Raw genomic sequence first — 24,046 nt, forward strand, 5'->3', positions numbered from 1 at the left:
ACATTAGAGAGTAAATCCCAAAACACAAACAGGTTGCATAAGATATTGTTTGTCTCCAGTTAGGATCGGGAGTTTTGTTTTACTGACATAACCTGAGGCACACAGCACTGCTCTGGCTTTCTTTTTAAAGAAAATTACACCTAATGTATTATTCATGTTGAACATTTGGTTTAAATTAGCTTTACAGAATTGACTGCCATGTGTTTTTAGATTCAAAAGACAGAATGAAACAGACCATCAAAAGTAACACTGAATTTAGCTCAATCCTGTGTCCACATTCACTTGAAAACAATTCAAATATGCACTGTGGCTTTCTTGTCTGTACATCTTATGGGTTTGTGCTGTCAGTCAGGACATTTGCATGATAGTGAAAAAGTCATTATCGCATTAGTCTGAATAAAATTGACTTTTAAATACATGTTAACATGTTGCTAAGTGGAATTTTTCAAAGTTGCATGCATACACCTCAGTTGGAACAAATTGGCCCTGGTGTTCTGAGCATGCTCCACAGCCCCCATGTCATGCTTTGCAGAGCAGCGTAAATATATATACATAAATATATATATATATGACATTGATATCAACACCGCCAGTTCTAGAGTGCATTTTTGGACAGAAAAGACAGAAAAGAAACAGTTTTGGGTTGTGTACTACTGTAGAGCAAACTGACATCCCTGTGTCTACTTTTTGTCAAAAGAAACAAAAACATATGACCATAAATTGATATTTTTGGCTTTGCATTTAATGAACTTATTGTCTTTGGTTGTTATAATGTTGCATCAGTAATATTGAGATGAAAGCACTGAAAAATAATTTTTAGCTTTTAAAATATCTAATTGTTATATAGGCTAGTCTTTTAATACTTAGCATAGAGGCCATTGGTTGGTGTCTTTCTGCCAGTTTAATTCCAAACTTGTGCCCCCTTCTCTTCCAAGAAGCCAGTCTTTAAGGAAAACCCCAACCTGTTCAAGAGACACCAGCAAACTCTTTCAGCTAAGTGATGATCAGCAACATTTTGAGCTTAATTACATTTTTCTGCAGTCTCAACTCTAAATAAAGACTTCAGTGAATTACTCTGTACCATAAGGAATTATAATGAGTCATGAACAGATGTTCACTTAAAGACAAATTACAGTGTTTTTGGATGGTGTTCAAAATGAAACATTTTGATGTTGAAGTGTAACACCTGGAAAAGGCTGCTGAGGAGAACAAAGGCCCTACAACACAAACTAAAATAACAAGTAAGGAACAGACATTTATTGAACAAAAAATGTTAAAATAGTGCAAAATAAATGACTGATACTGTATGTATGATTATCCTCCCAGTTCTGCAAACACTTGGTAAGCCAAGTGTTACTAGTTTATTGGTGCCAGTGTTTCCAAATAAAGACATTACTTGTGTGGGCCACCCAGGTTTATTTAAAGTCACCTAAGTGTGCTCAGGTCAGGTCAAGAATGGGAGCACATGCTAGTTTGGCACTTCGCTTCCGGTACTACTCTGACCTCCTGATGGCCATCCTCCAGGCCTGCACTCCACCTCTTCATGTATCCTCCAACCTGACTCCTCCATGATCCACTGACACACACGGTTGGCCCCAGCATCTGTACCAGGCTACCGGGTCCTGCGCACCCAGTATGCGGTGAGCTGGATCAGGAAGCATGTCAGGTTCCTGTATCAAGCAGCTGACCCTGAGCATATCTGGATTACTCACACGGTCTTGCCAACAATACCCAGAAATACGCCAAAGAGAAGTTGTCACAAAAGAATTTAGTCAGCACCTCTGGCCAGCAGAGTATAGTAAGACCAGGAGGACCAAGGACTGAAAGACTGACTTTCATCTGCATGTTCACAACTGAGAATGCCACACTGTCTTGTGCAGTGAACTCATGCGGTTGAGCTCAGCCTCGCAGTCAGCAGGTCAATGGATTACACCGCTGAGTTAGTTGTACTGCTCTACAACTTCCATGCTCTCACCCTTCACAGACAAAGATTCGATGGAAGCATCCAAGTCATCCCTAAATGTCTGGATCTTTGTTTTGGCCCTGGTGATGTGCATTCCCAACATTTCAGCCTCCTCTCTCAGCAAGTTAAGAGCCCCCAAAAGGACATCTAGTCTCTGCACGGATCAAGCATCATCAGCAAAGTCATCAAATGACATTTCACAGTTCACTGGCCCTGTTACCCACCCCATTATCCAGTCCATACAGGTACTGAAGAGTGTAGGGGCTATGACACACCCTCATCTTAACCCAGAATCAACCAGGAAGAAGTCAGAGGTGGAGCCACCACACTTCACAGCACTCTCTCTGTACCAGAAGCTGGATGAGCAGCGTGGGTTCCCGCAACTCCAGAATCCTCCACAGTGCATCTCTGCTTACGAAGTCTAACGCCTTCTGGAAGTCAGAATAGTCCGCATGCAACCCTCTACAGAGTTCCCTAGTACATTCCATCAGTGCATCCCCACTGTAAATGCACCAATTGAGTTGTGATATCTCATGTTAAAAATTAACCTTGTATGCCATCGTTCCAGCCATCCTGTACTCCTGCACTCTAGGATGATTGTTGTTACCTGACTCAGCGACACTTAGCATTATCATGCAGCTATCCTGCCATGATTACAGACTATTAAGTGAACTTGAAGTTACTACTGGAGCTGTGCATGCCTACTGCCTCATTCTGTCATGTCACTCTGATTGGCTTGCAATGAATGTGACAGACAGAACATTTGTCCAATCACCATCTGAGAATGTTTTTAAAAGTCCTGTCCTTCCCAAACACTTTGTATGGGAGCTTTCCCAGATGGATGTGAAATACATCCAATGCAATGGATACATGACACAGTTTGTCTGGCTTATCAGGTGAACATACTGTTGATGAATACTGTCAAAGGAGCACAAATAAAACATAAAGAAAGAGACAGGATGGGATGGCCATCTTTATCAGCCAAGTACAGAATTATTCTGTAGGAAACACTGATTTCCCCGCAGTGTGAAGCTGCATTAATCTGACTATTTTCTGAGCATTTTCTTACATTTGGTCAGTGTTTACATTTGAGTTAAATCATTAGCTGCTTAGAAAAATCACCAGTAAATCCTGACCTTACTCTCACATGTCAAATTACATTTGAGGTCAGCGGCTATCATGAACACCGAGCTTTACTAGAAGACTTCTCTCTTTAACTATTGATGAGAGTGTAAGTGGTCCACTCTCGTCTCCCTCTCTTCCTCCTTTACTTCCTGATTGTTATTTCAGCTGCAGATGAGCAGAGACAGCCTCTCCGACTGGATGCTGCTCCTTCCCTTCCTCACTCCACCGATATGGCTCTCTATGTATTATTAAACACTGCATGTGGTCTCCTTCAGAAACCCACATTATGTTTAGTATTTTTGTGGCGAGGGGTAAGCATAAAGGCGCAGTTGAAGCTGCCGACCGCAATCCCACATTCATCACCCATAAGAACAGTCACCTCTCAGTCACTCCTCATAAACCTCACAGTTTTGCTGTGATTTATGTTTCTTTTAAAGTGTTGTAATGTGAAGATCTGGAAGCCAATTCACTGGATTTTATTTAGTAAACTTTTCCTTAAACCAAAATACTAAAAAGCTTAAATACCACAGCCTTGAGCATCGACTGAGTTAACTAATAACGCTTGTCAGATGCACTCAGATCACTGTGTTAGGGAAGGAGAGCCATATAAAGCCTTAGGAGCAACTTTTGCTCACTGAAGTGGTTAGCGATGATCAAAAACAGACCATTTTCTCTGAAGGATATTTCACGCTCTATATTGGGTTTCTTCTCTTAACTGTAGTGCTTGTGTGTTCAACCATTCTTTATTATTTATATAAGATAAAAAAAAGCTAAACTTAAGTCAAAAATGTTAATTTTTATCAAGAAGACATCAGATCTGGCCCTTGTGGATCACGTCTTTCTATCTCAGATCTTGCTGGCAATGGATCGTTTTTTATTATTACAGATGGACTCGTGCCCATACTAACCGATATTACCTTTCATGGGCTGAACTATGCGCCAAATCCATCATGATTTCAAGGAATTTGGAGTCCCCAGGAGAAGGGCTGGTTTACATTACAGAGAACAATATTACAATTCAACATCAAGGCTTTTGGGAAACAGTCAAGATTGTCCTGGGGATGGGTAGTAAGTCAAAGAAGGTTTAAAGGAAGGGGCTGAAAATAACTTACCCTGCATTGTTGTGCTTGTGGGCTCTGCGAAGAGTGGAATAAGCAGGAGGTAGATGAGGTAGACGAAGGACAAGACATTGTACCTGAACAGGCAAGCTGCAGGGAGAAAGACACAGTGATTACAACTCTCAAACATAAAAAACAACACAGTGAACATTTAATTACGTCTTATTCAGTAGAGTTTTATTGCTCTGTGTGTATTACATAATGTTTAACAGTAATTAAAGTGCTAAAACTGGTAGTGCTAACATGCTGCACTGTCAGAGCCGTCACTGAGATAAACCAAACGCAGATTAGAGGGAAACATGTGGTGAAACTCATTAAAAATGTTCCTGGTGAAGGAAATCTGCTTGTAATAAAATGCCAGAACATTCCTCTAACCAAACTTTACACTCACAAACCTCATTATCTCTTCATGTGGCCTGAATCCCACAAAAACCTGAGCTTAATGCAGTCATTCAGGGAGACTGACGTTTGTTTTGAAGTACAATCATTGCCATAGTGCAGGGGTGTTAAGAGAGACGATGAAGGGACTGAGCAACCGCCAATGAGCCCTACTTCATAAAAGACAGCTTAACATCATATGTGGGGGGTTTTCTCCACAGCGTTTCATTGGTTGTGATGATTATTGATACTTGTGATGGTGTTTTATGATAAAATTCTGAAAACAAAACCTGTGGTGTCATGCACCAGATGCTCCTGAGAATGCGCCATGTCCTGCTGAGTTTTAAAAACAGGAAAATGACTTTTGGATGCCAAAACTGCAAATGAAACACAGACACAAACTCACACAGAGCAACAAGTTTGAACTGCGATGACCCGGTGTCTGAGAAGAATCAGGTACTGGGTTTAAAACCTGTGATGGAGGAGGGCTGGGATTTGATTTGTGGTTATTTCTGATCCATTTCTAACTAGTTCAGATAGTTCACTGGAATTATGACATTTCATACACACCCTGAAATCTGCTTTAAACCAATTTAATTCCATTTCTGTCTGTATTCATGTTTAGAAGATGAAAAATCAAACATTTGACCACTGTCTTTTATTTTGTCATTGTGTAGTGACAAAAACACTCAAAGTTTTATTTACTTTAGCCATTATTCAATGACTACAAATACCTATTTTATTACTCAATTACCTCCAGAATTTCTATAGTTATTTGTGAGTAATCGCATCATTTTTATCGTGTTTCAAAACACCACAATTTCACATTAAAACTGTGCTGTAAATTTTGAGTTCTTCTGTCTCAGACTATGGCTACGTTCACACTGCAGCTAAAAGTGACCTGAATCAGATTTTGTTGCTCACATTTGACTTGTATCTGATTTTTTTCCTGTCAGTGTAAACAGCACAAGTCACACTGAATCTGATCTTAGAAAAAGACCTACTTTCACAGGTGGATCAAAGACTATGACACAAAATTATCCAGGAAAAGGGACTTGTTATGGACTGAGAAGGACATTAGGGGACAGTAAAAGGTAAATGTTTGATATCACAACATGTAGATGACCTGTCCACTGAGCTGTCTATGAGTTTTTTAATAGCTAAATGAGACATTAAAAAGCAGTAGTGGACTTATTTAACTTCCCTGTGGCTGCAGAGAGATGCTACAGTGACTTGGGTCAATAAAGCAAGCAATTAATCACAGTAAAAAAAATTATGCATTAATTGTGGTTAATGCGATTAATCTTAACAGCCCTACTCCAAACTGAAATTCTTTTGTATTTTCAAACTATCTAATGTAAGATTTACTTGTTTTTGACATTTTAGCCCAAACAATAAACCAATACACCATGAACCATAATAATAATTGTTGTTGCGTTTTTTTTTTTTGTTTTGTTTTTTTTTTTAGTTTGTCCTATATTTTAGCATTAAAGACCCACTGAAACTTCTCTTTTTCATGGGTGCCCTGCAGCAATATCAGTAAAATGATGAACAAATAGAAATAGTTTGGTCTCATACGTGCTCTTAATCACACATTCATAAAAAAAAAAACTTTTTTTTTAATGTTTCTCACTCAAAACAATTGCAATTCGCATTCTTTAGCAGTTCAGACACTGTGAAAAATAGAGGGCAGCTTTGCCGTCATTTAAAAATTGTTCCACATAATCAATGCAGCAACATTTAAGGTGGTCAGTCTCCATTCAGTCCTAAACCTGGATGTTTTTAAAGTCATCTTATTCAGAGATTTGGTTTTACAACTTGAGATGTTCATAGACAGAAAATAAGTCAGGTAAGGAGGGGGTTTACAGATGAGTGTTCTGTAAATTAAGAGAATACTGTGCTGCTATCTCACCCAATTTTGCACAAGGTTTCATTCTGTACAATCCGCCCACTGGGTCAGGGAACAGAGCAGGACGAGTCCCAATGGTGAGTACAAATCTGTCACTAGTGACAGACTAAAGAGCACTGACACATAAAGACCAAATCCAATAGTTTGACCTCTGACTATTAATTTTGTATTTATAACAGTAAAAACTAAAATGATAAATAATGATTCTAATGGTGTAAAAATAAATCGCCTCTGTGATACACCGCCATGAAAACAAGGACATTTCTACATTAATGCAGAGACAACGCTGATGTGCTGATCTTGATTTTACAGCTGCTGGACCTATATAATGTAATTTTGGTTTATTGTGTGAAACATATTTGTTGAGACTGATTTTTAAAGCACTTTCTAAACAATAAAAATGAAATACATATTTATCTAGCTGCTAGATTTCATTGATGAAAAAAGTAGCCATGGTCACAGATAAAGAACACAGAGAATGCATCCCATTATGACGCATTGTAATATCAAACTGAAATTTACTGTCAGCAGGATAATTGTTCTAAAATCAAACTGTGAGACCACTGACAGCCCTAAAACATACATTTGAAGTACTTTTCAAAGGTTTATTTATATTGAGAGTTAGTTTGGTACCAGGGACCTAACATTTTTATATATTTTAGTATTTGGTCTTTCCTAATGGTAGAACAGGAAATTAATTAAATCACTCAGCATAGATGGTGGATTAAATAAGCAATTTGATCATAATGTGCACTCAGGTGAGCTGCAGACGGCCTTGCACTAAGGTCACAGAGGCCAAGGTTCAAGACTGACCTGCAGCTCCTTTCCAACATCATTCCCTGTTTCCAACTCTGTCCACTGTCCTGTTTGAATAAATCCTATAAAAAGCATAATAAAGGTAGTTTTATTGGTACTCAAAGACATTGTACATCAGTTAAATTTGTTTATTTACCAGTTTAATTGTCAAGGACAATATGTTAGCATTGTTGCATTCAGTTAGAAATGCAACCAAAGTGTGTGCAAGACTTCTAGTGTGACTAACTTGCAGTCCTTGTCCCTGGTCAGGCTTTTAGGAAATGACACAAATTATGTGACAAAATAAAAGAGACATAAAAGATTTGTAATACTGAACATCAGCAGCTACACAGACTAATAAAAAGCACAAAAACATCAGATATTAACAGCTTGTTTGAAAAGGTTTACAGTAACTTGGCTGTGCTTGGTCAGTTTTACTCTTGAATGTGTCCAGGAACTGAGTTTTAGATGGGGTGATGGCAAAAGTTTAAGGAATATAAATAATTATTGGTGTATTGAGATATTCAGTCTATTAGATGATAGTCTTGTTTGATTTTGTCACTTCTAAAGATGCATTTATATTAGTTTCAACCTGTTTCAGCAAAATATCCTCACAGGAGCTTCAAATTTTCTTAAATTAATATGTTATACCTATACCCTTCTTTTTTGTTTATATCTGAATGTAATGTTGACTATTGTTGTCACTTCCTCCTCTTATGTAGTGTTGACTCTTTGTGAAGCAGTCCAAGCTTCGCTCTTGTATATTTGACAGATCTATATGTAAAAATAAAGCCAAGCTGAGTGGATGAGAATAATCATCAGATTTACGAATGAAAATGTCCCATAGCTGCATCCATACTCTCCCTAATAGTGAGTTTGAGTATTAAAGATGTGTCATGCTGAATTATGTAACTCGACACACTCCCTTTTCCCGAACACTCCCTCGTTACACACTCAAATACAAACACACACCCGGTCCAAGCCCATGAAGGAAGTCTTTTGAGCTCCTGATGAAAGTTAAAACGCTTAAGTGCAAACGTGACTTCCAAAAACCATTCATTGATGTATTGATCCCCGCGCGCCTCATTTCCCCGAGTCAGAGTGACCATCTGCTCCAATCGCTGCTTTTACCAGTTAAACGGCTCCCATCACCTGCTGACTGAACATCAATTAACTCATCCAAAATGAGACACACTGGCTGAGGTATCACTCGACCATTAACCGCTAAAGCACATTTAGAGTTTTAACAACCTGCGCGCTTTTAACGGCTTTAAAATCAGCTAGAATAATATCTCACACCACATTTACAGCTTTAGCTTTGCCAGGTTTTTCTCAGCAAATATGTGATAAGCTCCTTCTTGCTTTTTCTGACAGTTTTTGAGCATTTATAGGTCAGGAGGTGGTTCAGCAGGGAAGGAAGAACACATGAAACCTTGTACAAATGTGAACACTCAAGCCTGACCTCCAAGATTTCTCTACGCGGTTAAATCAACAAGCACAGAGTTTATAACCCGGTCGGCCGTGTTAGTTCGCGTCTGAGTCACAGATATCAGCTACTGCTCTTGAACTTTTGAAAAATTACACTTAACTGCTGAAAATGGGCCTTTATATTTATCTTTGCACACTCAATGGTCCTATTCATTGACATTTGACTTGGCCCTGACTTTTCCCTCGCTGGAGCCCTTCACCAAAAGTAAACCTCTCTGCTTCCTGTGTGCTCAGATACACACTAATGAAACCAGCAGTCATTAATAAATGTTACAGGGGCTGTCATCTTTAAGAAAATCACCGACTGATTACCCTTCAAATAACGTTTGATGTAAGGCTGTCAAAATATTCAGTACTTCCACACATATTGACACCACTACTCATCAACTAGGGTGGCTTGTATATGGCAAAAATCATAATCCTGATTGTATTGATTGATTTTTAGATCACAATTACTAATAGATTTTATAAAATCTGCATCTGTTCATGAATTTCCAAGGGTTAAACAAGTTTGTTGTATTGCCTTAAGGGTCAGCCACAACCATGTAGCAAATTCTGTTAGTTATTCTGCTTTAATTCAGCTCGGACTCCTCAAAACCAGAGTGCTTCCATAAGACAGAGGATGTTTAACCATAAGCTACCGTTCTGTCTTCTTCTTTAGCTCACCAGCTTTTAAAACTAACCAGAGTATGTGCTGTCACTCCCTCTGCTCCTCAGTTAAATTAAAGTGAGAGCTGTTTTGGTAGGAGGAGCAGAGCACTATGTGGTCAAGGAATGTAGAGACAAAACTAGCGAGACTTTAGATTTTTGGGCACCAGTTTGGCTCAGTGAGCAGATGCTAATATAGAGGCTATAGTCCTCAATGCACTTGTCGTGGGATCAATTCCCAGTCTCAATGCTGTTTGGTGCATCTCTTCCCCCTACTCTCCCCATGTTTCCTGCCTCACTTCAGTTGTCCTACCAAAATAAAGGCAGGAAAACCCCAAAAAATTATCTTAAAATCTTCAGGTCTTCAGTCATGTTTTAAACTAAAAGCTACAGCCAGTGAAAGCGAGAGGGCATTTTTTAAATTCAACAAATACTTTGGTATGTTATTTCAGGAGTGTGCACAGGAGTTTACTTACTCTATTTGGTCATTCAAACAGGAAATTGCCCAATTTGGGCCCTCCGTTTTTGTTGCTATATTGATGAGTTGTATCTGAACTTCATACTCATTGAACGTTGGATTGAGTATTTATTTATTTATGAATTTTGCTACATAATTCTGTATGAAACAGCAACAACTTGTTCTACTAAACCACCCCACAATGCATTGCAACTTCCAGACTTGTCAGCCAACCAACAAGTACGAATAAGATTGTAAAGGTAAATCCTTAAACTTTCAAGTGTTTTATGGACTTAAATATTTGGTTTGAAATGCATTTAGATGTCCGCATTAGCCTGAATAAATTTGTAAATATCAGCGTATCATATATCAGCAACAATTCAATATTGCGCATCCCTAAATTATAACTATTACTCATTGAATTTATGGATGCATGATATTAGATTTTTGCCAATATTCTGATATTTAGAAATTAAGTCTAGCTGATAGCGATTCACATATTTAAATGTAGTTCAGACCTATATCCTCAGTTCTTAAAAAAAAAAAACACAAATAAAGGTTTCTGATGAACAAATTATCAGGTTTCAGTCAATAAAACAAACTTTAAGGTGTAAGGAATGATGATGAAACAAGACTTCAGCTTTTTTAATAGCTAATACTTCAATCCCAAAAGGGATATTCAGTTTAATTTTGGTTTATTTTACTGATAAAATAAATGCAAAGCTTGGGTCCCTTTTTTATCTGGAGTATTTTTAAGCAGCAAAGAAAATGATTAAAATCATAAATCAGCTTTGGTGTGAAAAAAATCAGAGATTTTTAATTTTCAGGCCATATCTCCCATCCCTATCTGCCACAAAACAACCCATTCAGCAGTCACATTTGACCTAGCTTGGCTGAAAGCTCAGGATGATACACAGCTGGGCCAAAACTGTAAAACAGGAATTTAGTGGGAACTTCAAAATAAAAGCATGCCTAAAAGATGATGATATAGATTGATGTTATGACTTTATATTGATTTGAGTGGATATCGGATGATGACCAAAGGATGAATCGATGCTCAAGAATGGCTCATTACACCCCTAGAAACTTAGTAATATGTTTTCCCTTAAATGAGAATTTGTATTATTGGAGAACATGTCTTTACTGTTGTCAAATTCTATCTGCAGACCGACTGATGTACTAGCTTGTTGCAAGCTTAGTCAGCAGGAAATACTTCATCGATAAAGTCACATGATGCAGTGATGACAGGCTTTAGCTTTGATAGAATGCCGTGTTGACAGTTTAGTATGCAGTATGTTTGAGTTTATACTAATATGGTAAAGTATGCGGTTTCAGGAACAGCCTATGACTTTCATATCTAAGTTTAAAATCTTGACAACCTTACTTTCATCAAACTTGATCACTTTTGTGTCTTTTCCTAATCTTTGGGTTGGGAAACATTTTCACACTGAGGCTATAAGGGTGATTGACGAGGGAATGACTAAGAATCGTTCGTTACCTTTGGCTAGCAGCATTTTTATCCCCACCCAGGGCATTTAATCTTTGTTAAATGTGGCATTAAATAAGCTCTAAGCCTGCCTATTTTGTCCAAGTTGGCAGTCTGGAGCCTGCCGCCGCCCATTATTCATCTGTTCTGATACAAATCTATTAAAGTCGCCTTTATCTGTACTCCAAAGAGGTGAAGATAATCTTTCTGTATCTGCATGGCTCTGCTCCAGCCACTAGCCTGCAGACACTTGACCGCAGTCTTCCTGACCATTTTCCTTTCTCTGTATGACTCACCATGTGAGGATTCTTACACCAAGAATGAAAATAAACGGCCGTTGTTTTCAGACATCAGATTACTGCAAAAGCTCCCCATCACATCTGAATTGAGCTTTTGTCTCTTCTAGAAAAGCTGTTAAACAAGTCCAAACACAGGAGAAGAAAGCAAGTATAAAATGTGAAATCAAGGCAGATTGACCTCAGAGTTTGAGCCCAAAAACATAAATGTCATGAAATGAGATAAGGTGGTGCAGTGCTGGGCCAGACCAAGCACCGGGAGATAACTGAGGAATTCAAACCCTCTGAAGAAAATAATAAAGCAAATACCACATGAAGACTTCACTACCACTGAACAGAAGTTTGCTGTTTTCAACAAAGCATGATGTCTGAAGGGTTGTTGAGAAAAGAATGCTGGTCAAAATACTGATTTTAATTCTTGCAAGGATAAAACAAGTCTCCCTTGTGGCATAACATCACTCTCATACAGCTAATTTCATCTAGGACAACAACCAATTACTGTTTCAATTAATGACTGCTGTACATCAGCTGTTCTCTTTCTTTTAATGCAAAATGCAATGAAAAGGCTGGGCCCTGAGACATTAAAATCATCAATCCATTAACTGTACTGCTTATCCTGGTCAGGGTCACCAGAGGGGAGCTGACATCCAAAAAGTCATTGACAAGTCAATCACAACACTTACATTAAGAGGAAAAAAACCACACTCACAGTCACACCTACATACAATTTAGAGTCACCAGTCAACCTAACAAGCATGTCTTTGGACTGTGGGAGGAAGACAGAGAAAAGAGCCTGACCTAATGGAGTTTGAACCAGCAGCCTTGTGCTGTGAGGTGACAGGGCCAACCCCAACACCACTGTGCAACCTAGTTTTAAGTAAATGCTTCATTATTCCTTATTCGGCATAATACTCTCAAACATGAAACAAGAATAACAAAAATTTTAATTCTATAAGCATATTAAGTTCATTTGCAATTTTTGCTTTGAATGTTATTATCAGTGAGGTTAAGATTTTTTGGAGTTAAAATGCAGTTGTATACATATCTAGAAAAACGGCTAGCTTGCAGATGCTAATGATAGCTAGCATGCTAGCATGCTTACAGTACAACATCAGCTATGTCGCCATGCACTGAGGGTGCAAAGTGTCCAACATTCCACACTCACATCTTGGATGTTATAATTTTTTTTAATTTAACCTTTTTTTAACCAGATAAAACCCACTGAGATCGAGGTCTCTTTTACAAGGGGGGGGGGTTGTAGTATAACGATTTCAGTTTATTTCTCAGTATAAACCAATTTGTACACTTATGCACTCACAACAAATCAGTACACTTAAATGCAGTCTACAGCACTAATTCAAAGTGGGTTAGTAAAATCTCAAATCGCACACTTCCGTTTTGCACTAACAAGAAGTGACAACGGTTTAACTGTCTCTCTTTAATTTAAAATAAAGTAAATAAATAAATAATAAAATAAATAAATAAATACATAAATAAATAAAGGTTTCTTTAAACTGACGTCAGCTCATTATAACCCAAATCTGACAGCTTTTTTCACCCACTATTAGATTCATGTAACTTGTCTTTTATGTTAAAATTATTTACTTGAAGAAAATAACTTATTTTGCCTTGAATGCCTTTTTCTTGATTGAAATCTGCTGCCATTGCTTATAACCTTTTAGCTAGCTAGCAGATGCTAACTTTAGCTTCGTTAGCATGCTAACAATACAATATCCACTATGTCACCAATATGGCGTCCATTTAGTAGTTCACTGCATTTGAGAGTGCTTCTCTGTTTGAACACACTTTGCCCACTTGTGCACCCAAAATGTTTTTCGTAGGCTATTTGATGTCTGGGACACACCGAATGTCTTCCTGCTAGCTAGCTAGTTAGCTGTCATTTAGCAAATTAGTTTCAAAACAGTTAGCTAGATAATGCTAAAAAAAAAAAACTATTGTGACTGTGAGCAAGAGCTAGCTTGCTGACGCACTACTTAAATAAAATACATTAGTTTTGTTTTGAAAACAAAGAATGTGGTTGAAATAAAGTTTATATATTGTTCTAAATACTATAGCTACAGTGGCATAAAAAAATCATGTATATGAAAAAGAAAAGTCTCAGCTGAAATCAGCTCACTTCAGCCCTGCTAGCTTGAATAAACTAGCATAAGCTACTGACCAAACCAAAGCAAATTAAAGCTGTTCATGCAATTCAGAGTTTTACAGCAAATCAGTGTTACATTGTTTGTGAATTCATTCTGTTAAGTTGCTGTATTTTTTTTTTATATTTATTTCACTATTGTAGCATTAAAAGTTAGCCTGTTAGCTTGATGCCTAATGACCATACACAGGCAGCAGCAGGGAGCAAAGCGGCCAAGTTTAACAATGGTACAGTTTCTATTTTAAATGTTGAAAACTCTGAAGACATGACCATTTTAAATAGAAATCCATTATCTAAAAGTTACACACTATGTTGAATCCTCTTTAACCGTTATGTTTCCTTTGTCTTCTCTGACCCTGAAAAGCCATTAATACTAACTGGCCTTTAATGCACAAATATGCTCCTGGTTCATTAACGATTGCAGGTGCTGAGCTCAAATAAAACATTTGTAGGTTGTTTTTTTTAATGTATTCTTGTTAACCAATAAAAAAAACATGGTTGACACCAAACATGGACATTTTACAACCTAACATTGTTGTTTTTTACCTCAGCATTATATTAACTAAGCTTTTATCTTTATTGATACATTATCTTTTGAATGACAGGCTCATACACCACATAAAACACTTACCCATCCACACACTGTTGTTGGTAATGTTGGTAGCTGCAGAGTGTTCATAGGTAAGGACTGATCTCATTCATACACATTCACATGCAAATGGAACAGCAGTAGGAGCAATTTGGGGTTAAGTATTTTGCCAAAAGGCACATTGACCTTTGATGGCAGGGGCTAGGCACAAACATCCAGTGTTCCAGTCGAGAGATGGCTGACTATCACAGATCCACAGCTGCCCTGTTTATACACAACCACATCCTTTCTGGTACCCAATAGCTCCATCTTAAAGAAACAGCAACAGCAAATAGCCCATCACATTTTTTGCTATTCAGGTTTAAAGCTAAATCATGATTTAGGTGATGCTCTCAAAAGCATAGTATCTTCATTCCCATCTCCACTTCCTCAGCAGCTCAGTTTCACACTGCTGCATCCTGCCTAACTCAACAGAGCTGACCTGCTGCTCCGTCCGCACATTCACACCACAACTTTGATATCTGATCAGACATCTGCTGCAAGTGCATGCTTATAATCAAGTTCATACTCCAAACTGTGCCAGCAAACACATAAACGGCAGCGTGTTTGATCAGCGTAATGCAACTGTGTGCAAATTTGTGAGAGTGTATGTGTGGCAGGAGAGAGAGACTGTGTACACATGTGCCCATGCTTTTCAATAGAGGTGCTGTCAGATGGCTAACAGGAAACACAGACTATGTAACGTCAGCAGACAAGTCTTTCACTAGGACAGAAGAAGAACGGCATATATTACAAAACTGGACATATACTGTGCACAGCATCAGGTCTGGTAATGTAGAGGCACCAGACAATAACCGACCCTTTCCTATTTAGTTAAAAGAAATCATAGAAAATAGTTTGAGGCATCTTTTTTCTTATAACAAAGCCAGAGAAGTACAAAATTTGAAATATAAATACTCAAATGCCTAAGAGTATTTCCATACGATCTCTTAAAGGAGCATCATAACTCAAACTCACCACGCCTAAATATTTTACCATGCCTCAAAGACAGGTATAATTCATAAAAATAAAAACATATATGCCTGCCATTGGCGCAATAGTCGCTCTTCTGCTACAAACTGTTATTTTTTTTTATTGCACACCATTTTACCACTCAGTAATCCTCAAATTCATTGTTTTAATATGTCTGCAGGGATCTTTCTAGCAATAATTCCCTTGATATGAAGACATTTTGGGGGGTTTCAGGCAGTATTAGAGACACTTTTTGATATCAATATTGTGATTTTTCAACATAAAGATGCCAAAAAATGGTATTTGGTATTCTCCTGAAAAAACAGGATATGTCATCTAAAATGTTGAATCCAAACAAGGGACAGAAAGGAAAAAAACCCTTCAACTATCTCCCAGCCTAAACACATGCTGATGAATTGGTTGGTAAAGATTTACTTCCTTTTGAGTAAATTTAGGTGATTTTTTAACATTTAGGGAGAAACTAGCGTCTGATCTTCTCATGTCAGGAGCACCGTCTCTCATCCGTCTGTTCCTATATAATTTGTTTCCACTTTACATTTCCTCCATCCTGTCCGTTACAGTGCACAGCCACAGTAAATGACAAGTACTCATTTGCACTTTGAAAAAACATAAAATATTAAAGGTATGTTTACGATAAAAGGGGGAAGGCAATTCTTCTCTGCCTCGCATTATTAATTCATACTGTTAAAACGACTTTCCACGAATTAATGGAGACAATGCATGGGCCTCACCATTGCTTTTGGAAATAAAGCGGGCGTCGGGGCTGTCAGGTGATGCATTATGGCGGCACTGAGTGGGTCTTATCTATAGAAAGCACGCTGTTAGCTGTAAAAGTACCTCAGCCTCAGAAGTCTTACACAAGACACCGCAGCAGTTAGATGCTGAGCATTTTTCACTTGTGGTCTACCACAGAATTAATGCTTAAAACACAAAGTAAAGTGCATTTAATAGAGTCTGCTTCCAAGGTGTGATCATACAAAAACGCCAAATCCACTAGCTCTTAATCAGCATTTAATTGTGAGCCTTATTCCTCCTTTTAATGTAATATCTAAGCTATCAAAGATAATATTTTAAAGCTAAATTATTTTGCCCTGCCTTTCACTTGTTAACCCCTTGTCCCTTGAGTTAAAAGGGGTAGCAGTGAAATCTTCTCCCGACGAAATGGGGCAATGCTTCAAGTCTCTGATAGGTCGGCAATTTTCTAAAAGTTCATTTGAAATAAAAAGGACCAACATGAATTGAAACAACATCAAATTGTGACACTAGATCATTGCTGTAACTTTGAAACTGTATTTACGAAGAAACTGCTTCTTCTTTCCACACTTAGCCATCATGCCAATGATTCACAAGGCATTTTGGGAGATTTCTGGAGTGTGCCTCTGAAAAATTAGTGTGTCTTAAGTAACTGTAGTATAAAGACACCTGTATTCCTGACTACCATTACACCATTAAGACAAAAGAACACTCAAGAGAAAAGGTCATTGAAAAGTATAAGACAGGGGATGGATATAAAAAACATTCCAAAGTACTGAACATCTCCCAGAGTTCATTCAAATCATCAAGAAATGGAAGGAGTATGGCACATGTGTAAATCTGCCTAGATCAGGCCATCCTCACAAACTGAGTAACCATGCAGGAATGGGGACTAGTGAGAGAGGCCACCAAGACACCTTTGACTACTCTGAAGGAGTTAAAAGCTTCAGCAGCTGAGATGGGAGAGACTATGCATACAACAACTGTTGCCCAGGTTCTTCACTCAGATTAAATCTGGACTAAAGCCATAAGGCATGAGGGAGACTCCAAAGTCTTTGGTCTGATGAGACCAAAATGGTGCTTTTGGCCATCAGACAAGAAGCTGTTTGTTGGACACCAATCACTGCACATCACAAACACAACAGCCCCCCTGTGAAGCACGGTGGTGGCAGCATCATGCTGTGGGGATGCTTCTCGACAGCCAGCCCATGAAGGCTTGTAAAGGTTAAGGGTAAAATGAATGCAGCAAAATTTGGAGGGCATTCTTATTCAATCTGCGATAGAACTATGGCTTAGGAGAATAATTATTTTCCAGTATATTTCTGACCTGAAGCATACAGCGAAAGCTACACAGAAATGGTTTAAAGGTGAATGTTCTTAAGTGGCCAAGTAAAGGCCAGACCTCAATCCAAAAGAGAACTGTGGCTGGGCTTGAAAAGGGCTGTTCATGCGCAATCCCTGTGCAACCTGACAGAGCTTTAGCAATTTTGCAAAGAAGAATGGAGTTAAGTTGGAGTGTCTAGATGTGGAAGCCTGATTGAGCCCTATCCACACAGACACAGGGCTGTGATTGCAGCCTAAGGTGCATCTTACTCTGTCCTCTGTTACTGTGTAAAAATCTGTTTTCACTTTAACATAAAAAAGTTCTGCATTTTTGTCAAAAAAACAAGTTATATTGACCATGATTGATTTATAAAATCAATAAAATGGTAAAACATCCAAGGGGTTAACACATTTTTTTTGGACTGCATAAATGATCACACGAAACACAGGGGTAGGGCAAAGTGATAGGGGCAAGAGGTGAATTGGGACTGAGCCTAAGTGTCTGTTTAAAGCTGCTAAAAGTCATAAGTCCACATAGGCTGCCAACTTTCATCCTCTTAATCTGCATAGCAAAAGAGTGAATCAAACCAAACATCATCTTTGCTGAGCGCTTTTCTTAACAAAGTTACAAATGCTGTAAACAAAGCAGAAAGCTGCACCGCTGACTACAACTCAGAGGAATGTGAAGCAACACAACATTTACAGCAGCTCTCACATTGTAAACACCATAGGAGTGTCTATCAACAGGCACGGATGTCCAGTCAGCAGCTATACAATCAATAACACCATCTATGGCTCATTTATAACCAGACAATTTGAATTAATAAGAAATGATACAAATTTAACTGCAGTTTGATTCTGTTTGGTCGCCCTGACGGTAAGGACTAGTTTGTGTTATTCCGAGAAGAGCATAATAAAACAATTAACTGGTTTTTGATTGGATTATACTCAAATTTCATGCTTTCAAAACAGAAATATGCACTCTCTTTTTCTGATTTCTGCTTTTGAACATTTTTAGAGTATAGGAGACATAAACATCATATGTGTCTGGAAGCTCTGCTGCTGTCTGCTGAGTTTCTTTGACTACATCCAGTAAACAGTCATGAATTATGCTGTTACAAAACCATTCTGCTTTACCAAAATAATGTATGGATCCATGGAGTCGAACTGTGCTGTTTAAGCTCAATAAAAAAAGGACAGCTTTCAGCAGGGATGAAGAACCATCTGTGAGCTTCAGCATCATGAGGTCAATCACACAAACCCTCATGAAAATTAACAACATCCGCACACAAGCATGAATAAGACATCTGCAACAAGGATTATGTGAATTCAAGTAACAGTTATTAGGTTTGACATCATTTTTAAAATGCTATCACAAGTTTAAAAACCAAAAATTAGAAAACTTGAACAAAGAACCAGAGAATTTCTTAAAAATCACATTGAAGTATAATTAATGATTTATATGACAGCATGAGATAAACTTTTAACAAACCATCGGTCACCTGCAGGAGCTATGGTAGCCAAAATGCCCCGTGTTTTAAGACAATATCATTGTCTAAGTTATATTTTGCCTTGAAAAGTAGCCAAGCTTTAATAAATTCAGTCTGTGCCATGAGAAAGGTACTTTGAAGAGGAGTAAGTCCACTAACAAATAGCATAACAACTCCTTGACATTGCCTAAATTGCACTAAAACATCTGCAGCCAATGTTTACATGCAATTTAGACAGTTTTAATGTGCACTCTTCTATTTTTGGAAATTATAAACAACAAATGAGCTAATACTGGGTGCCTGGAATTTCTATTTTTGTTTGCATGCTATCAAAATGAGTAGGCCTATCCACATAATTTGATTTTTACTACTGTCATATCACTGAAATTGGGCCAAAACCTCCTATCTCCATTTTTCTTTTTTTCACATTAAAATTTGTTTTCATAAATTAGTGCTATTGGTCATTCTTTACACCTAACACAAGTTTTACTTATTTATACTAATACTAAGTTTTACTACTAATAAAGGTGTCAAAATGATGCAGACTATGACCATTCAGTGTTAAACTTTGAAAAAATACAGCTGTTTTCCCCTTCACTTATTTCCCCTTTTATATTGTTTTATTATTCCTATTCATATGCTTTGATTTTACTGGAAAGCACTTTGGTCACTTGATGTGTTGTAAATGCTCTACATAAAAAAAAAAAAAAAGATTGAAGTTGATTCACTGAAAAGTGGTGATTTTGAAGATACGAGGTTATGGCCCAACATCCCAATATCGAGGTTTGAAATGCTAGTAGAGATGGGAAATTATCACATTTTTCAGATTTATCAACATCCTTTTAAATGATATAATGAGTAAGACAATATTGCATATATTCACATAATTTCTTTGCATTTAAAATAATGTTATACATTTCTTCTGACTTCATCTGGCCACTGGTGAGTGCAAGTTGTGCAAGTGCAGTGAAATGAACTGTCTAAAAGAACAGATGCTGAGTAAAGGATTGTTTAAGACCCATTACCAGTAATATGCAAATGATACCTCACTCTTTACTGGTTCCACCCACTTTTCCAAATGTTGCTAGGATATTTGTGCAATTAAGTCATACTCTCCCTCTCTTTTGGTTTCTGAATGTTTTTATATCAACAATTAGTCCTACAATGGAGATTTCATCATGTTTCCAAATGCTGCCAATATATTTGTGTAATTATTTCAAACCCACTAAAAGGAATATATGCAACGGTTACCATGCTCCCTACCAGTTTGAGCCACTTTTGGAACTGTTACCAACATAGTGGCGCAATTAAGTCAATCATCTCTCCCTCAGTTTAAAAAAAATGACTGATGACCATTAGTTTTTGTATGTTTTGATACCAACAAACATTTCTTTAATGTAGATTTTTTTTCTTTCCCAATTGTTGGCAACATATTTGTGCAATTTAGACAGTGCTAATTCTGTCGCTCTCTGAAGATGATTCGTATTTTACATGTTGAAACCAACATTCCCATAAAAGAGATTTTATCACTTTCCAAATGTTGCCAATTTAGCAGTGCAATTTAGCTAGTGTGCTCTCTCTCTCTCTCAGTTTGAAATACGACTGATGATCTTTGAGTTTCTCAATTTATTGAAACCATCCATCATTACCATTCCCAAATGATGCAAATATAGTTGCTCAAGTCCATCAGTGCTCTTTTTCTGTTTTTGAATTTATTAATGCAACCAATCATCACCATAACAGAGATTTAATCACTTTTCCAAATGTTGCCAATGAATTTGTGCAATTTAGACAGTGCTCTCTGTCTCTCTCTCTCTTTCCCCTCCCTCTCTCTTGGTTTCAAATATGACTGAAGATGATTAGTTTTTGTATGTTTTAGTAACAACAATCATTCCCACAATGAAGATTTTATCATCTTATAAATGTTGCAATCAAATCAGTGCTCTTGCTCTCTCTCGGTTTAAATATGACTAAGATCATTTGTTTTTGGGGCATTTTGATACCAACAATCATTCCCCTTATGGATATTGTGTAACTTTCTCAAATGTTGCTAATATAGTTGCGCAATTTAGTCAGTGCTCTGCTTTTAAAATTTTTAATATGATCATTAGTTTATGTACGTTTTGATACCACTGATCATTACCATGATGGAGATTTCATCTCTTCTTGAAATGTTGTGCAATTTAGACAGTGATCTCTCTATTGGCTTACAGTGTGACTGAAGATCATTACGTTTTTCTACTTTCTGATACCACATCTTTACAATAAAGAGCTTTTTTTTATCTTAAACATCTGTATTTAAGAATGAGGTATTCAGCATTTTTTTTATTATCAAAAACAGGAATTAATAAATGGCTAGGATCTCCATTTTTGTTGCCCTGGTATCAAGTAAGTATCAATACTGTTTGATTTTTACTAGAATCATGTACAAGTTTTTAATTCTGATTTTATAATAAAATAGCCTAATTTTATTTAAACAGAAAAAACTATCAAGACAAATCATGTGAAAATGTTGTATATACAGTGCCTAAAAAATTTATTAGACCACCCTAACCCTAACCAAAGTAAGGTTTATGCCACAGCTGCTCTAAATTAACAGCATTGGTAATTACCAAAATCATTTTTTTGTGTCTGCAATGGTTAATACACCAATATGTAGAGGCTCTTTAACCCAAATGATATTTTTAATGCTAAAATATAATTATTATTGTTATCCATGAATTTCCAAATTCACTGATTTACAAACTGAAAAAATCGTAAAGCACATTAATATTTCTTGATAATATGTCAAATTATAGTTATTTACTTGCATTCCTGAACAGAAAAATGAGTTTTAGTGGTTGAATGTTATGCTTGATTAATTTCTGACTTCTCAGAGAAGCCCGGCCCAGAGAGCCGAGTCAAAATTTGAGTGAATTCAGTTTGAAATTCCTCATTCCTGTTCAGAAAGGTAAAACGTGGAGAGCTCACTGAAAATGAAAGAGTCCGCATTAAAGCACTTCATGATGCTGGATGGTCTCTGAGAAAAATATGACAGGTGGTCTAATAAATTTGTTAAGCACTATATATATATATATATATGGCTTTAGACAACCCCACCTGGAGCTCGCGTACTCGTGTAGGCTAAATATGATGCAGACAAAGTAAACACTCACCAGCTGCAAGACACATTGGCAGCAGTAACCTAAAGACCAGCCCGCACACCACCTCAGAGGCCATGGCTCCGAGTTGAATCCAGGTAAAAGAAGCCGAGGACTGTCTCTCTAGGGTTTTTCTTGCATCCCAAACTCCTTCTCAGTGTCAAATCCCAGCTGACATCAAACTGGTGCGCTCCTCCAAACGGCCACATCAGCTCTTCTCTGGTGACACCTGGACTCTTACTCCACAGTGAGATGGTTTATCAAGGATCACCACAGCAGGCATGTCACCGGCAGGTACCGTCACCGTAATGGTTTAGCTGCTCAGATGCTTTGGAGTCATGGTGAAACTCAGGTGCTCAAACTGCTGCGTCTGTAAAGCGCTCAAAAGCCGGAGAGTTAAGCCAACAAGTCCTGAAGTCCAATTAACCTTCTTTTTCCCCGCAAAAACACTTTAAAAAGCTGCGTTCAGAAAGTCTGGAAGTTTAATTTACGGTGGAGAGTGACTGGAGCTCTGGAAATTACTAGAATATTCACCCTCCCCGTTATGTTCCCTTGCTCAAATTTGACTCTGACTTCTGGTGTGGTTTCTATTCGCCAACTGGAGGCTACAGGACAGGCATGTGATTGGCAGCTGAAAGAACCAATCAGAAGTCTTCGTCCAGGAAACGGTCCAGCCCCCGGTGATAATTAAAAGCAAGAGGTGGGACAGTTGTATGAAAGCAAAAAGTACACGATTTTAAAGGTAACAAGCCCCACATTGTCAACTTTTATTCTCATTTCAGGACAGTATTGTATAATATACAACGACATATTAAATTCTTAAACAAATAAACGAGAACGAGTGTTTCCAGGATGTTTTGAGACTTTCTTTGATGACTGCACCTCCGCAGGTCTGCTGTCCAGCTGTTCATTGGAGAGAAACAGCGACACCCACTGGTGTGAAATCAAACTGGACAAAGCAGCATTTAAATCGAACACTGCTACCACAGCACAGGCCGGTCAGATTTCTTCTTGCAGGCAGGAGAAATGATTTTACCAGAAATGTTTTCTGCTCTAGAAATAATTATGATCACTGCAGCCAAAACACATCCTCTGATTATGTTGAGTCCAGTTTGTTTTGCTGAGTAAACACAGAAATGTAAGACAACTCAAACCTCAACCCCTGAGTGCTCAGATCTGTTTGTGGAGATGTAAATCAACCCAACACTGTCTGGGACATGCTGCTTATTTACATCATAGTGGTTGTGCTGTGGATTGATTAATATGCAGAAGGTTAATCTTTGTGACAGCTGCTGAAGGATAGGCTTCAGCAGGTGCGCCATCATGTGTTAAAGGGTTTTTTAAAGTCTGAAAATAGTTTTAAAAAATCTGAAAAGTGTGAAAATAGTTGTTTTTAACATATTGCTTTAGAGGTTTATTTTCTTACTCCTATTACACGAATCCCTTGACAGTAGGAACGTAGAATGTCTTTACATTTTGATTGGGGTGACGAGATTTTTCACATTTTAAAGTGTGTCTTTACAGAAAAAAGGTTAAGAGACACTGTTCTACGCCACTCCATCCCACGCTTGTCCATTGGACTTGGTGATGTGATGCTGTTTGGTCATGGAAACCCACTCCATGAAGCTCCTGCCGTACAGATTTGTGTTTACATTAATGCCAGTAGAAGTTCAGAACTCTTCAGGTATGGAATCAGCAGAGCGTTCCACTTCATGGCTGAGTTGCCGTTGTTCCATAAGCACCTCCACTCTGATAATATCACTTACAGTTGACCGTGAAATATCCAGCAGGGATGAAATTTCACATACCGTCTTATGGCAAAGGTGGCATCCATTTGCATGGCTAGGTGCTTGATTTTATTCTCCCATGGGTCTGAATGAAATACTTGAGTTCAA

At 37.8% G+C, this 24,046-nt stretch overlaps 1 protein-coding gene across 3 annotated transcripts in view; it reads right to left on the reverse strand.

Moving 5' to 3' along the window:
- The window catches only part of LOC121519970 (piezo-type mechanosensitive ion channel component 2), a 142,624-nt gene extending 119,912 nt beyond the window's left edge, over nucleotides 1-22,712 (reverse strand). For all 3 annotated transcript variants that reach the window (XM_041803110.1, XM_041803111.1, XM_041803109.1), the window contains exons 1-2: nucleotides 22,167-22,712; nucleotides 4,201-4,296 (exon numbers count right to left, since the gene is read on the reverse strand). In XM_041803110.1, the coding sequence (XP_041659044.1) occupies nucleotides 4,201-4,296; nucleotides 22,167-22,230 (160 nt within the window). In that variant the 5' untranslated portion in view covers nucleotides 22,231-22,712. The remainder of the gene's footprint in view (nucleotides 1-4,200; nucleotides 4,297-22,166) is intronic.
- Between the last annotated feature and the right edge of the window lie 1,334 nt (nucleotides 22,713-24,046).

This window comes from Cheilinus undulatus, linkage group 13 (genome assembly GCF_018320785.1).
Source record: "Cheilinus undulatus linkage group 13, ASM1832078v1, whole genome shotgun sequence".
Lineage (NCBI taxonomy): Eukaryota > Metazoa > Chordata > Actinopteri > Labriformes > Labridae > Cheilinus > Cheilinus undulatus.